Genomic DNA, 15270 nt, shown 5'->3' with positions numbered 1-15270 from the left:
TCCTCGTTTATTCTTCATCGGAAACTGAACATCGGAAACACGTGAAAATGGTCCTCGAGAGATTGCGTCAACACAAACTTTTCGCTAAATTGGAAAAATGCGTTTTCAGCGTGACTGAAGTTGAATTCTTGGGATTCATATTATCACCAAGCGGAGTGCGTATGGATTCAAAGAAGGTCGATGCAATTCTCAAATGGCCATCGCCATCCTCCGTAAAAGGTGTTCAAAGCATGTTAGGCTTCGCTAACTTTTACCGCAGGTTTATCCCCGAATTCTCTCGAATAGTCCAGTCCATCACCGCCTTGTTAAAGAAAAACAAACGTTTTGAATGGTCTACCGAGGCGGAACAAGCTTTCCAGAATTTGAAGACTAAATTTATCTCTGCACCGATCTTAAAACATCCTCGCCCAGAACTCCCCTACATCGTTGAAACTGATGCTTCAAGCCTTGCCATGGGGGCAGTTCTAGCACAAAAGGACCCAGTAACCAATCAGTTGCATCCTGTGGCATTTTGGTCCCGCAAATTCTCGCCTCCTGAAATCAATTACACTATTACTGATAAGGAACTTCTAGCTATCAAGTCCGCCTTTAAGGCTTGGCGGCATTATCTTCTGGGGGCCCGACACACCGTTACTGTGATTACAGATCACCGTACCTGCAATATTTGAAAACCGCAAAAGCTCAATCCTCTAGGCAACTCCGTTGGGCACTATTCTTTGCCGAGTTTGACTTCATAATTACCTATCGACCTGGTACAAAAAACGGTAAAGCTGATGCCCTTTCTCGGATGGGAGTGGAAGAACATTTCATCAATCCTAAACCTGTACCTATCATTCCAGAACAAAGAATTCTAGGTGTAATCGCCACACAATCCATAGAGGAAGTTAAGGATAAAGCCAGGCTACTGGTAACTCCAGCAGACATACAGAATTGGCATCTGCAGGGAAAGGACTTTACGGTGAAGGACAACCTATTATATTTCCAAGAACGGTTATACCTGCCCAGCACAGATTTACAGAAAAAGGTAATCTCTTGTTATCACGATTCTTTAATGGAAGGACATCCCGGTATGACCAAGACCTCGGAAATGATCAAGCGCTACTTCTGGTGGCCGTCTTGGAAAAAAGATATAAGAGACTTTATAATGTCCTGTGGAGTATGCGCCCAAAACAAGAGTCAAAAGGAAAAACCAGCCGGCCTCTTACGCCCTATTGACATTCCGCCTCGCCCTTGGCATACGCTTTCTATGGACTTCATCACCGATCTACCTCCATGCTCCGGATACAATACGATCCTAGTAATCGTGGACCTATTCTCCAAGATGGCGCATTTCATTCCACTCAAAGGCTTACCAACAGCAGCAACTCTGGCCCGAGAATTTCTCGAAAACATCGTCCGACTGCACGGTTTTCCTTCAGTTCTAATTTCGGATCGAGGTAGTCAATTTATTTCTCATTTTTGGCGAAGTTGCAGTCGGTCGGCTCAAATTGATGTGAGACTTTCGACCAGCCACCACCCTCAAACCGACGGACAAACCGAGAGGACCAATCAAACTCTGGAACAGTATTTGCTCTGCATGCTACAACAAACTGAAAAAACTTGGAAAGATATCCTTTGGATAGCCGAATATGCCTACAATAACTCTGTCCACTCGGGAACTGGGAAGACCCCGTTTTTTCTTTTATACGGTAGTCACCCTCGAACCTCAGAGTTGGATCCACTCCAAGATCTTGGAACACCAGCAGTAGACCACCTGCATTCTACAATCACCCAAGCCTTTAAGGAAGCCGTTTCTCACCTTCAAAGGGCTAAAGAACAATACAAGAAAGGAGCAGACCAACATCGGAAGGAAGCCCCCCAATATCAAGTAGGAGATCAAGTCTGGTTATCCACCAAATATCTACCTCTAAAAGGACCACGCACATTCAACCCAAGATACCTTGGTCCCTATTCCATCACTACCATAGTAAATCCAGTAGCGGTCAAGTTGGACTTGCCCCCTCACATGAAGATACATCCGGTCTTCCACGTCTCTCTATTAAAACCCGTGCAACCTCAAACCCGACTAACTACATCTCCAAAACCTATTCTAGTTGATGGAGAACTCGAGTTTGAAGTCAAAAGCATCCTGGATTCCAAGATCTCCAAATCTAAACTATTTTACTTGATTGACTGGAAAGGCTACGGTCCCCAAGAAAGATCCTGGGAACCTGCAGAATATGTCCACGCGCCTCGTCTAATCAAAAGATTTCATCGAACATTTCCTAACAAGCCCAAACCCCCGGAGAAGCCTGGTTTGGGAGGGGCCTTGAGGGGGGGTGCTGTCATGATCTCTGCTTCCAAAAGATCAGGACTTGCCCGACTCCCTTGGAAGCAGACCCATAACCCCGGTTCCGAGTGCCAGCCAGTCCCAATTGGGACCTTTTGGACCCTGTCCTGGCGCCAGTGGCACCAGGCTCATAAAGATGCCCAGTCCCAGCGCTGGAAGCACCGGGCTCATAATGCTTGGGTGGACTTACCTGCAGCAGACCATGCTGCTTACTTACCTGCCAGTTGAACCCCTGATCCTCTTCTGTTTGGGACTACTTTTCCTGTTGGGTGGGGCAGGAGCCACTCCCTAGGTTCAAAACACTGGAACTCTTCTGGAAAGCAGGAACTCTTTTCTTACCTAGGCGTGGCTGTGGAAGGAGACACCTAAGCACTACAGGAGGCTATTTAAACCACACCCGATGGATGAATCTTGCTTTGCGTTATTCTGCATTCTCTGCAGCAGAACGCTCATCGTGTCTTCTGCTTCTGATCCTGGGCCTAAGGGAACAAAGGCTTACCATCCTGGAATCCAGTCTTCAGCAGCACCTGTAAAGACAAAGAAAGAACAGGTTAGCACTACGGTCTTCAGTGGCAGCGCATCTCTTACCTGGTCCATCGGCTGTCACCAACGCCTCGCGCTGCATTCCGGCATCTGAAAGACAAAAGCTTACCAGCTCTTCGCACGCTCCGGAGGCCTTCGGCGCTGCATCCCGCATCTGAAAGACAAAAGAAGGTGCGTTTAAAGACATTGGGCAACTTTATTACTCACGTGCCATTACTCCTTCCCACACCGAATCCAGTGGGTATTCCAGCACCCTTCAGCTTCTCTAAAGCTCCGAACTTGTACCTGCAAGATAAAAGGGACAGTTAGTGTGCATCGTGAAGCAGGCTACAAGCGCTTACTTACGTGCTTCCAGGCGCTTCTATTCCTCACGCGGGTTCGATCCTCAACTCTCATCAGCCCGCCATCCGCCATCGCCGGAACCCTGCAAAACAAGAGATATCATTACAAAAGACTTTTAAGACATTTGAAGTGCCCGGAACTTACCGTTCGTGCAGTTAACGACGGACAGCAGTCCTCTGAGGTCAAGAGGCCTGCACCCTTATCCAATGAAGAAACTGGTTACGGCACCCTGCCCCGAGGCAGATGGAGAGCTCGGCGTTCACTTACCTAAGACATCTTACTCTTCGAGTCAGACATACAGTGCACAGAGGTCCAGCCCAAGGAGCCAACCGTGTGTTACACATCACCTTTGAAGATACGGCATTCACCCAGTCAAGACCGGCGCCTCTGCGGGAATCAGGTGAGCGTTACACATTTCTTCTCTGTGAAAGGGACAGTGAGCTAAAGATTTGGTAGAGTCTCTCCCAGGGGTTACTCACCCAAGAACCTGTCATTGGGCTGTGTTCGTGCTGGTAGAGAGATTCCCAGACCCCCCCCCCACCTCCCTACTTGTCCTTTAGCAAACAAGTCTATCTATTTAGGTTATGCAAAATATTTAGGAATTTAAAGTAAGGGATTGTTTAAGTAGGTATACAGCTGTTTGTATAGATGTTTAGACCAAGCAAACCCAACCGTATTAAAATATGTAAATGATTTTCATCAATTCTAGAAAAATGACCAACGTTTTTAAAGGTCATAAAAGTGATTGAAGTTATAAACAAGTATTAGTTGTGAAGTTCGTATAAAACAATGACATTGTTTAAAAAAGGCTAAATCACCAATAAGGTAAGGTTTTATAAGTGTAGTAATGTTCATGAAACTTAAAACTGTTTTGGGAATATCAAATGATATACATGGCCGATTGAAGTCATACATATTATTTGGATAATACCATTGTTTTTGACTATAACATAAATTACATCTCAATTAAAAGAAATAGGCCATAATTCTTATGTAAAAACGGGACAGAAAATGTACCATTTCTTTGTCATATGTAGAGGCAAAAGGCTGAGGAGCTGTGACTTCCTGGTCAATTCATCTGTCCGTAAAACTGGACAACATTGGTGGTACTTAAACAAGGTTTATTTTGAATCCTCCAGCATTGGAGACCTCCAATTAAACATCCCCATATTATAGGGGAACCCAGGGCCAAGCCATCACAGTACCCGTATAGTTCTGTCAGGATTCTCAGGGTTTTAGCCCAAAAGGTTTTAGTGTTCCACCAAGGCATTGCACAAGTCAAAAGCTAGTCTCAAAGCTGCAGCACCAGCTTGGCCATTATGATGAACACTAGCTGTGGTAATGGACTGTCCATAAGCCCTCTTGTCAGCATGTGCACCTCGCAATGCAAAGCTAATCATACATCTGTCTTTCACCCGCTCCAGTGAAAAACCCCTGACCACTTGATCTATCTGCATTTCAGTGAACCTGCGGATTCACCTTGTGAAGCTGTAGTCTCTCCTGATCCTCCTCCTTTGAGAAATCTCTATAAACCTCCAACTTCAGCTTTTGGCATCTCCCATACTCCTCACCACCTGAGTGACGTCACCTGCCAGACTATCCTCCTTGGCAAGCCTGGTAGCCGTGGGAGTCTAAGAATCAAGGGAGGTGGGGGGTACTCCAAAAAATCCTCATTGTCTTCTTGTGTCCTCTCTCAGCCCTACTGAGTATGTTATCTCCACAACTCCAGCACCTCTCCCAATCCACGCCTTCCCAGACCAGTGTTTTATGTACACTCCTGATCCTTTCCTTTTTAAGACATTGCGGATCTGCCTACTGCAGTTGCGGCTACGATCTGGGGTGCTCTGTGAAGTTAAAAACAAAAGTTTGTTGTATTCATCTGGTCTGTCTGACTACGGTCTGTTGAGACGGACCGGTTACTCCTCCAGAAATACTGTCTAGGGCCCTTAACCCTGGGCACCTGCCACCTCTCGTTCTCCAATAGTATAACATGACCTTTTTAAAATTAAGGAGTCAGTGAGTTCACAGCAGGTGGAAATCTATACAATTTGTGTCTTGCGCAGATAGACAGGGAAATGTTAGCCCTACATTTGTAGGAGCTTTCAAACTTTGAGTATACCTACCATTTGCAATGAGGAATTTGGCAGACAAGTTCCATTTCCACTATGGATGCCCGATAATTCCAGGTAATCTGATTGACTGAAGCCACTGCTCAAATAGACAATCAAGAGGAAAATAATGTCAGTGGGTTTTGAAAGACACTTGAGGTCGGGCCAGGGAAAGTCTTATCTACCATCCATTAATGGTAAGAAACTCCTTCCAGTTGCCCAAGTGCACAATATCTGTAGTGATATAGCTTGCCACAATAGTTTTAGGCCAGGTGTTTGTAACTTGCGACAGTCTGCTTTTTGCCCCGAATGTCTTTCGCCAATCTCAATTCACTAATCTACACTTTTGCGTCTGCTCTTCCTTAGAAAAGAAATGTACTAATTGCATTTGAACCCGTCCGCCCAGCATGGAAGCTTCACGTAGAGTAGAAGGCCTCTGCTCGATTGCTATATCTTACTAGCAGTACCCACCCGGCGTTGCCCGGGTCTGTAGCTGACATGCACGTGGGGCTCTGCTATAGCCTTGTGTATGTTATATTGTGTCCTAACTTCCTACTTTTGAAAAATCGCAAAATCTGCAATTTCCCGAAATCACCTATACTGAAAGCACAGGGCCGAACCCCGCCCTGTGCGGGGTGAATGGGTGGGGTTGGTCAGATTTCACTATCGCCAGTATACACCAGACTGATATGCCGACCTCATACCAAAACCTCAGCCCAACAACTGTTGTGGGGCTGGAGTAAACAATCGCAAAATCTGCAATCTTCCAAAATCAGGCAAATAACACCTCGCAAATTTCGCTATGGATGAATGGTGTAAACAACCCACAAGAGGCTCGGTCTGTGAACGCAGTTCCAGCTAAAGGCTGGGAGGATCCTTTTAGGGCCCTGTTTCAGCCTGGTGATCAGTCTATGGCGAGACCAAGGCCCACAATGACTGGGGGTGGTTGTTTGAAACATCACAAGAAGAGATCCTTCGTTTGATCAAAAGAGCCAGCAATTTTAGGACACCTGGCCCTGACGGGATGACAAAAGTCATGCTTAAGAAAAACCCAGAGGAGTGGGCATCCTTCTTTCTTGTGGGCTCTTTTTAAATACATTTGGAAGGTTAGGAGAGTACCAGCATACTGGAAACCTTTGATTATAGTTGCCATTTTCAAAAAGGGGGGTCACAGGACCATCCCGTCAAACTATAGGCCGATTGCTTTGTTGGATATGGCAGGAAAGCTCTTTGCATCCCTTCTACTACAAGGTCTAACAAATTGGAGCATGGATACGGGAAAGTATGACATTAGACAGTCAGGCTTTGTGAAGGGAGTGTGCACAGCGTTAAATGTATTCCTGGTAAACATCTTGAAGAGCCAAATTAATAAGACAGAGCTGCAATGTACCACCTAGCCTTTATAGAGCTTGCCCAGGCTTTTGATACCATGGACCAGAATAAACTTTGGGCTAAAATGGAGAGTTGAAGTTGCCCTAATGATATCCTAGAAGGTGTTAAAGGTCTCTACTCCAGGACCTCATTGCAAGTAAAACTGGACGGCTAGGGTTTACTCTCCAACCCAATTCCAACAATGAAAGGCCTGAAGCAAGGTTGTGCTTTGGCACTCTCTCTTTTCAATCTGTTCATTTTGGAAATTGAGAATGCATTGATGAGCATAAGAAGCTTTCCACCCAATCTGGCTGGTTGCCCACTCGATAGGCTTCTCTACGTGGACAATCTGGTCCTTATTGATCAGACCCAGGTAGGCCTGCAAAGACAGCTGGATGCTTTACAAGTCTATGTCAACGGAAATGGGCTGTCCATAAACATGGAAAAATCCTGAATTCTGAACTTGGAAGCAGGAAAAAGGAGAGGCAAGAGAAATTGCTCTTGGTTCCTAAGTGGTGAAAAGCTTGCCCAGGTAAGGCCTATGACCTACTTGGTGATGTGCGTTAACAGCAGTATGGTGGATGCCCCCAGACTGGTGATTTTAAGGAGCAAAATGTAGATCTTGGCCTCACGAGCCAGAATCATCAAAGGAAAATATTGTAAATTCACCCTAAAGCCCCTGATTCAATTTTACAAAATGAAGGTTGTTCCAATCATTACCTTTGGTGCGGAGGCTTCCTATGATCTTCCGGCTCACATCTGGCCCTGTATGGAGGGTCTATTCTAGAAAAAGGTGCTGGATTTGCCACAGGGAATGCCAATCCCAGCAGTTAGAATGGAATTAGGCTTACATTCCCTCTATACTATCGTTTGTGGAAATATTTGTCTCTTTTACAGAAATGTATAACACCATCGCTCGAGGGGTTTTGAGTTGGTACAAAATGCCATCCTGGAAGGATCTGAGGGCGTACTGAGAGAATGGGTGAACATTTGCAAGGAGATCCTAAGGAGTGGGAAGCCACTGTTGATCATTTTATAACAAACCCCTGCAAAGTAAAGAAAAAGCTATGGAAGAGAGTTTGGAATGAGGCAACTGAAACTTTACAGCACCTGACCCTCATGTGTACTGCCCTAACGGAACTCAGGACGAAATGGCGGCTTCCTATATTCTTGCCCTTCCATCTTTGTCAGCACTCCAATGGTGGGACCGACTAGTTTCCCATAACCCTGGGCCTTCTAAACGACACAAGAGAAGTCTTTACTCGTTCGGAACAAATGTAATTGTTAGATATGCAGAGTGCCTCTGATTTTCTGACAACCGATTGATGGCCCTTAAAGGAAGGGAACTGGAAGTAAAGCGCTGCGTCCAGGGATGAATATTATGGAGGAAAAAGTGGAGGAGAGAGCGGTGGGGGAGAAAGGAAGGAGGAAGGAAGAGATGAATTCTTCTGTTTTTTTTTTCTTTTTACTTTTTAGATTATGGACATTATGTATTAATATGTATGAATAGAATTTGGTAAAAAGGTTGTATTTTAACCTAATACACTATAAAATAAACACAAATAATAACCCAAAATCGCCCATAGTAATAGCACAGAGCCTGACAGGGGGAATGGGTGGGGTTGGTCAAATTTCACTATCACCAGTACACCCCAGACTGGTAGGCTGACATCGGGCCAAAAGTTCTGCCCACCAACTGTTGTGTGGCTGTAGCCAACAATCGGAAATCTCCCGATAAGCATCAGAAATACGATTACGGTCAGTAATGTATCCCATAGATGCATTGTGCCAGGCATATCACTCCCACTCTGCATGATCTACGCTGGTTACAGGTTGTTGCTTTTTCTGGACAGTAAAAGTTAGACATTCTGGATTACAGAGCTTTGTGGGGGAGTTGCCCACTTGCTATACACTCATGTGGTGTGCCAAAGTGCAAATATGCACAACCTATAGCTGTCAGAGGAGATGTGCCTTGCTGTGCCAACGTTGTCGGTGTGAACATGGTGAGGTTTCACCTTCTCGAGTGCGCTTGCCGGGGCTTTAAATGCGTTCTCTGCTTTGTCGCTGTTCTGGGCTTGTTGTAAGATTCATTATTTACATTTGGCTTTTTAAATCCTTTGTTACCATTCGCTAGTTTAGGTATTTTTAGAATGTGTTTACATTTACTTAGCGCGCTATTGCTCCCTTTTGGTGAGATGGTTGTAACACAGAAAAATTTCGATTTGGGAAAATGCTATGCTTGCTGATAGTCGTTCTTCCATTTATTGAGTCGACAAGTGCAGGGGTGTTCTTTGTCATGATTTCCTGACAAGCCTTAAATTAGTGTGGAATGCGCCTTACTCATTAATACACTAGCATTTCGTCCTTCTCCTGTCTCTCGCAAAGTCCCTAAATATCTTTATTAAGTGTCCCCCCAATTTTGGCCCTCTGGAAACCTACAATTATCTTGTTGGCAGGAATTTAGTATCCTCTTACTGTCTACCACCTGGCCACTCAGTTTCTCTTAGTTGCTTTTTCGTGGCTGGTGTTGTAGACCAATCAGACATAGTAGGGTTTCTGAGGATGTTGATGAACACCCGAGCTGCCTTTTGGTTAATATGGTGCTTCTTATTTGTAAGATGCCTTGACGCCACCGGAAACTACAACTCACTCATAGGATAATGATTATTTTTAGTTTTGGCTTTTAGGTGGCTCTGTAAGTGCTGCCTATAAGGCAAACGTGTTGGCAGTGGAAGTGAAAGAGGAGAGAGATGGATTGTGAAGAGTGGGGCAGAGCCTGTGGATGGTGCTTGGCTTTTTACCCATCGTTGACGGCACATGGCCCTGCTAGTTCTTATGGCCATTGCCACAGTGTGTGTGTGTCTCTCTCTCTCTCTCTCTCTCTCTCTCTCTCTCCTCTCTCTCTCTCTCTCTCTCTCTCTCTCTCTCTCTCTCTCTCTCTCTTCCCCCCCCCTCCCCACCTTGAGCTAGCTGTGCCAGTCGTTTTTCTAAGCAGTCTTTGAAAAGGTAATAGCAGCTGCAAACCAGCCCGTGCTGTAATAAAAGTGGATGAACCAAGCGTGTCTGCAGACACTTGATTTGTAAGCAATATGGGTGTTCTTGCATCTATTCCTTGCACTGAATTCCTCTAAACCCCACCTTTGGCAAAGCCAAAAGATTTTGCTAATATGTCATGTACTAACACCATGTGTCAGTTGATGCCATCGTATGTCCAGGTAGTACCACTATGGCAATCGAGAATGCCTATCCCAAGCCCATCCCTTACAATAGCCAATAATTGTGTCTTTGCCAATGCTTGTTATATTTCAAACTATTCCAGAGCCAAGCAGTGCCATAACAGTTGTGGATCCAACCCAAACAAGACAGAGTCCTGGAACCTGGGAATTCCTCAGCTGCTGTCTTTGATATCGGAATATTTACGTTTGGGCATACCCGCTCCAGCTAGAGGGAATTGTACATCGCACAGTAATGGATGGACACACTTTGAGCTAGTTATTACCCCCTGCTAATTGCTACGGGAAGCCTTCCATTCCAGTTCAGCCTGCCGTGCCATTATATACGGGCAGAAACCATATGCATATCAGACCTGTTCCCTTCTGAAAGGGGCAGATCACCTGAAACTGCGTGTTCCCATCACTTCTGCAAGACATTTCATTTGCCCTCTTTGGGCATCACCCATGAGATTGACCTTAGAACCATTGCGCAAGTTTGTAGAGTGAATGAACGTCACGCTCTATCTTTTGGTGCGTTTATCAATCTCGCATTGCAGGTCAGACCTTTTTTTGTTAGAAAGGTAATTTTGGAATTGTATTGATAATCATGTCCTCATTGTCTTTGAAGTAGCGTGGCCACCACGGTTTTAACAGGGTTTTACTGTGCAAGCGAAACACATGAGGTAGATACAGACGGGCAGTTGTTACGAAGCCACTTGAAAGTTGGGCACCCCCAGGCGAATCGTTACTTATCCTGCTGTCAATCGGAGGTCTGTGCAACCCCCAGAATGCTGACAAGTGCTACAGGGCATTCCCCCAGACTTCAGCCGGGGGTCTTTACTGCTTTTCTTTTAGTTATACTGTAAGAGATGGCTTCCCTGACTCATTTCTTGGTTTGAATGCGCGAGAAGAACCAGAGTTGAGCATGTTTTATGGTTTGAAGTGGCCCTTTTCCCGCTATGTGATTCTATAAAAAGATAGTCAATGGCACAAGCAAATTATTCATCAAAAAAGTTGCTTCGCCTTTAGAGGAAATGTTTCTGGTGAATAGGTTTTAATTCTGGGGCCGTCTATATTTTTAGTTCAGTCTTTCTTGATAGTTATCTATAGTAAATTACGCCATCCTTTTTGACACAGGGAGAGAAGAACCAGGATGTTAAGAAATTGAAGTACAGCACCAATGATGTATGTAAAAAAACAAGTGACGCTTTGGGTGCATCTGTCTGGTACCTGTATGTAGCAACTAGGACTTGCGTGAAAGTTGGTTTGCAAATGGCAAATCATTTTTTACAATCACAAAAATAACTTCATTCTGACATTAAAGTGATTTGGGGTATGTCTCACTGGACACAATTTGGAAATATCTTTGTTTTTGTAAAAACGTGCTATATTTTTTAAGCGAAAACATTTTGGGTGAACAAGGGAGGAGTCTCAGTCGCCAACAAAGCAAATGTATAACTTTAATCTGCCAATTTCGTTTTGAGCAAAGTAAACATGCCCAACGCTACTAGTGGTGGCCAATTCTGTGATATCGAGACTTTACCACCTTAGTCAGAAGCATGGGAATATTTCAAATGAAGGTCCACAGATGGCTCCAAGAATACTCCAACTCCCAGAGATGGTTCAGGGATTAACATTGAAAATTTAAGCTGTCTCCTGGGTCCGTCCGTACCCCTCTCTCTCGCCTGGAAACAGCGTGTTCCACCCTAACCCAGGTGTCCCTATTCCCCAGGATTATGAATACGGATAATTGAATCCTACTGCCCGATTTCTATTCTAGCTGGTTTGGATCATCTATAGTCAATAGCCTTTTTTTGTATTTAGACTCGCTCAGGGACTCCCCAGGCTCACCCTGCACTGCGAGTATTTTTAATTGACTAAAAAGGATTATAGGGTGTGCATTCCAGACACGCTGCCCGATATGGTCCTCTTCCTATTACTCCCACATACTCGCCGCCCTCTGTCTGGTGTTCCCCTCTCCTACTCCCAACTTTACCCCTCCACTCCTTCTATTCCCTTTATCTTCCTTCTCTGTCCATCTCATGTCTTCCACGCCTCTGCTTTGCCTCCACTCTTTGGTCCTAATTCATGGAATTATTTGTGTGTAATGCAGAGATCAGTGGGCAGAATTGCTTGCAAATGCCTTAGTTGTTGCTTCCTTCCACACTACTACTCCCTCGTCCATGCTATTACTACTCCCTCGTCCATTCTATTACTACTCCCTCCTCCACACTATTACTACTCCCTCCTCCACATTATTACTACACCCTCCTCCAAGCTATTACTACTCCCACACTACTACTACTCCCTCCTCCATGCTATCAGTGCTCCCTCCTCCATGCTATCAGTGCTCCCTCCTCCACGCTATCACTTACTCCATGCTACTACTCCCCTTCACACTACTACTATTCGCCCCTCCACACTACTACTACTCCCTCCTCCAAACTATTACTACTCCTTCATCCACACTATTACTACCCCCTTGTCCTCAATACTACTGCCACCACTGCTCCCCTCCTTCCTCCCCAATTCACATTCACTCCCTACACTCCCTCTAATAATCTTACTCGCTTGTCTCACATGCACACTCACAACATGGTAACACTCTGAAACAGTTGTGTACGAGCGCGATACAAATACAAATAAAATATTGTATCATATCACTTGCACTCAGCAACCAATACCTCACTTGCTCTACAATTTGCCTGAATGCATTTGTCTACCGTCCTTCCTGCTTTTGGTCTCTTGGTCTGCCACCTCCTCCACTAATCTGATTCGAACAACCTACAACTTCCTGATTACTGGCGTCTCTTTTAACCCCCTACCTGTCTTCTGGTTGGTTGTCTGGCCCTGGCCAATCTAGACCCATCTTCCCTACTGAGAAGGTATGACATACAGCAAATATTTTAAATAGCTTACCAACTGCACCTCTTTCCTACTCAGAGGGCTGCCCCAGAACAATAATAGCAATCCTCGTTGTATAGTGTCCAAGACCATGTTCTGAGGGTCCTGGCCACTCCCAATGTAAGTGCATTCTTTGTGGGTAATTGGTCTTCTAGTTTTTGTCTCTGGTGGTTTAGTGGTTTGTCAATGTTTGCGCTGTGGTTTGCTTCAGCCATGGGGAGCTGTGCGCGGCATGTCAGGTGGGTGCATATGATTTCTGCTGCATCTTCCACTCTCTCGCTTTGCTGGTTCAGTGCAGCAAGATATTTGGCGTGCAGCATGGCGGGGTTGTTTTTTTTTACTCTGTCGCACACTTCTGCTGCAGTGTTGGTTTTAGTTCTAAAACGGACAGAAAGAACTTGGCAAGCATTTCTTACACAATGCATGAACTGATGCAGATGGGTACATCCTGAGGGATAGACAGGCACTTGGGAGGGGACAGGACTTGGGACCCTCTCAACTGCCACTGAGACCCTCTGGGGTAGGACTGGTTCTAGCTTCCCCCCTGGTAGGCGGTTCCCATCCCCTCTTGACAAGGTCAGATCACTGACCTTGTCACAGAAGAGAACATCTCCAGAAATATTATGCCATGAAACAGGAAACCTGTGGCTTTCTGGTAAGTAACAAATTCTTTGGTTTGTTTGGAACTTATTTTGATGTTCGAGTTTGACCATTGCTTATACTCTAGCAAAAGCACAATGCCTAAAAAATAACCAGTAGCAAAATACATATAGAAATACTGCAGGAATGAGAATTTACAGATTGACTACTGATTCATGTTTAATTTTTATGTGAGTGTTTAATTTTTATTTAATGAATTTATAACATTGGAATATGTAACCAATAAAAAGCAAGTTCCTCTGTGATTGATTTCAAATACCCCTTCTTTAGGGCTTCATTCGAATGTTCAGCGTGGGTTATCTCATCCAGTGCTGTCTTCGGATCCCATCTGCCTTCAGGCACCTGTTTACAAAGCCTTCACGACTGCTATCACTGTTCTACAACAAGGAAAACTTCCAGCTTGGAGCTTTTCTTGGATCTTTTGTCAGCATTTACAAGGTAGGGTTCGAAAAATGAAACGTAACGAAATATGATTCAGATGGGTTCAGGGATTTCCCTAAAGATCTCTGAAAAATAAATTCATAATGTTGCCTTTCACTGTCTTGGAAAAAATCTTAACTGCATATTTCTGTGCTGTTCCAATTGGAATCTTGCGATATAACCACCTTAGAGCAGTGCGATTTGTATTCCACTGGCGCCAAGATTCAACATTTAATCAATTCGTATCACTTGCCAAACGCTTGTCAGATCGACTTTCACCAAGTCACCGGACTGAGAGTGTATATGTTTACATTTTGATGACATAATATACTGTGCAGCCAAATGATCTTTATACATGCTAAATCTACTCTGGTTGATGTCTATCTTTAACACTGCCCTTGACTGTTGGATAGGGACAACTATAGTGGTCACCATTGCTCTCAGGCAAGGAGCAGCAAGTAAAAGTGAGCCCATTTACATCTAGTCCTACTGTGGTCATTTGTGGTGTCCTTCACAGTTCCTCTATCTCAAACTTAAGTGCTTTATTATTCACTCCTTATTTAATGATACACTGACTTGTTTGCCTTTCTTTAACCACAGGTACATACTATTCGTCCCTTCCCCTTTCCTCCATACTGCACGGGTGTCCCTTCCAAGGGACGGGACACAGAACTGTTTTCACCAGTGTCGAAATAGAAAGTATATTGTGCCTCCTATTGTAATAAATATATTTAATATTGGCCTACCCAAGCTGCTTGAAAGTCGCTTGCAAAAGTAATCTGTGTTGCAAGGTCCTGACCTTAAATCCATGTAAGCCGCCATTTTAGGTCAAACCGCCATTTTAGGATTCGTTGTGTAAAAGTCACCCTGTGAGCTAAAATGGTGGACGATGTCATTGCAGAATACAACATGGCCGTCTTGACCTCTGTACATAGCTAATGTGTAATTTGCCTGCAGGCCGCTTGTTGAGGTCATGAACTGAGACCTTGTCCTTCACTGACCTATGTGTAGAAGGATTACTCGTACAATGAAAACTAATCCACGAGCATATGTTGAGACAATGCATTCAAATACTGAACAAAGAACATCTGTTTAACTACATTGTATTAATGTTTAAGAAGGCCTGCATGGAAAACTTTAGAATACACAGCTATTGCATACGCTTGTTGATACATGTATTAAAGGCAAACCAGTTATATGCGGTTATTTGAGACTTGGCACGAACCCTAGATCGGTGATATATTAAAAGGAATATTAACCCGAAGTGGGGCTGGACATCGCACCCACTAAATGTATAAAAATTGAATGCATTCTAATGTACAGCGTCTCTCACTGAACACACTGAACCACGCTGGAGTTCGTTGTGTTGTACTGAGGCCCG

At 44.5% G+C, this 15270-nt stretch overlaps 1 protein-coding gene across 1 annotated transcript in view; it reads left to right on the top strand.

The window, feature by feature from the left end:
* Positions 1-15270, top strand: part of TMEM135 (transmembrane protein 135) — a 2087148-nt gene that overhangs the window by 1839989 nt on the left and 231889 nt on the right. The window contains exon 10 of the mRNA XM_069639711.1: positions 13740-13907. Coding sequence (XP_069495812.1) covers positions 13740-13907 — 168 coding nt within the window. The remainder of the gene's footprint in view (positions 1-13739; positions 13908-15270) is intronic.

This window comes from Ambystoma mexicanum, chromosome 7q (assembly GCF_040938575.1).
Source record: "Ambystoma mexicanum isolate Mex_15411 chromosome 7q, UKY_AmexF1_1, whole genome shotgun sequence".
Taxonomy (NCBI): domain Eukaryota; kingdom Metazoa; phylum Chordata; class Amphibia; order Caudata; family Ambystomatidae; genus Ambystoma; species Ambystoma mexicanum.
Note: the sequence above shows the minus strand (reverse complement) of the source record. Positions and strands in the feature narration are given on the sequence as shown.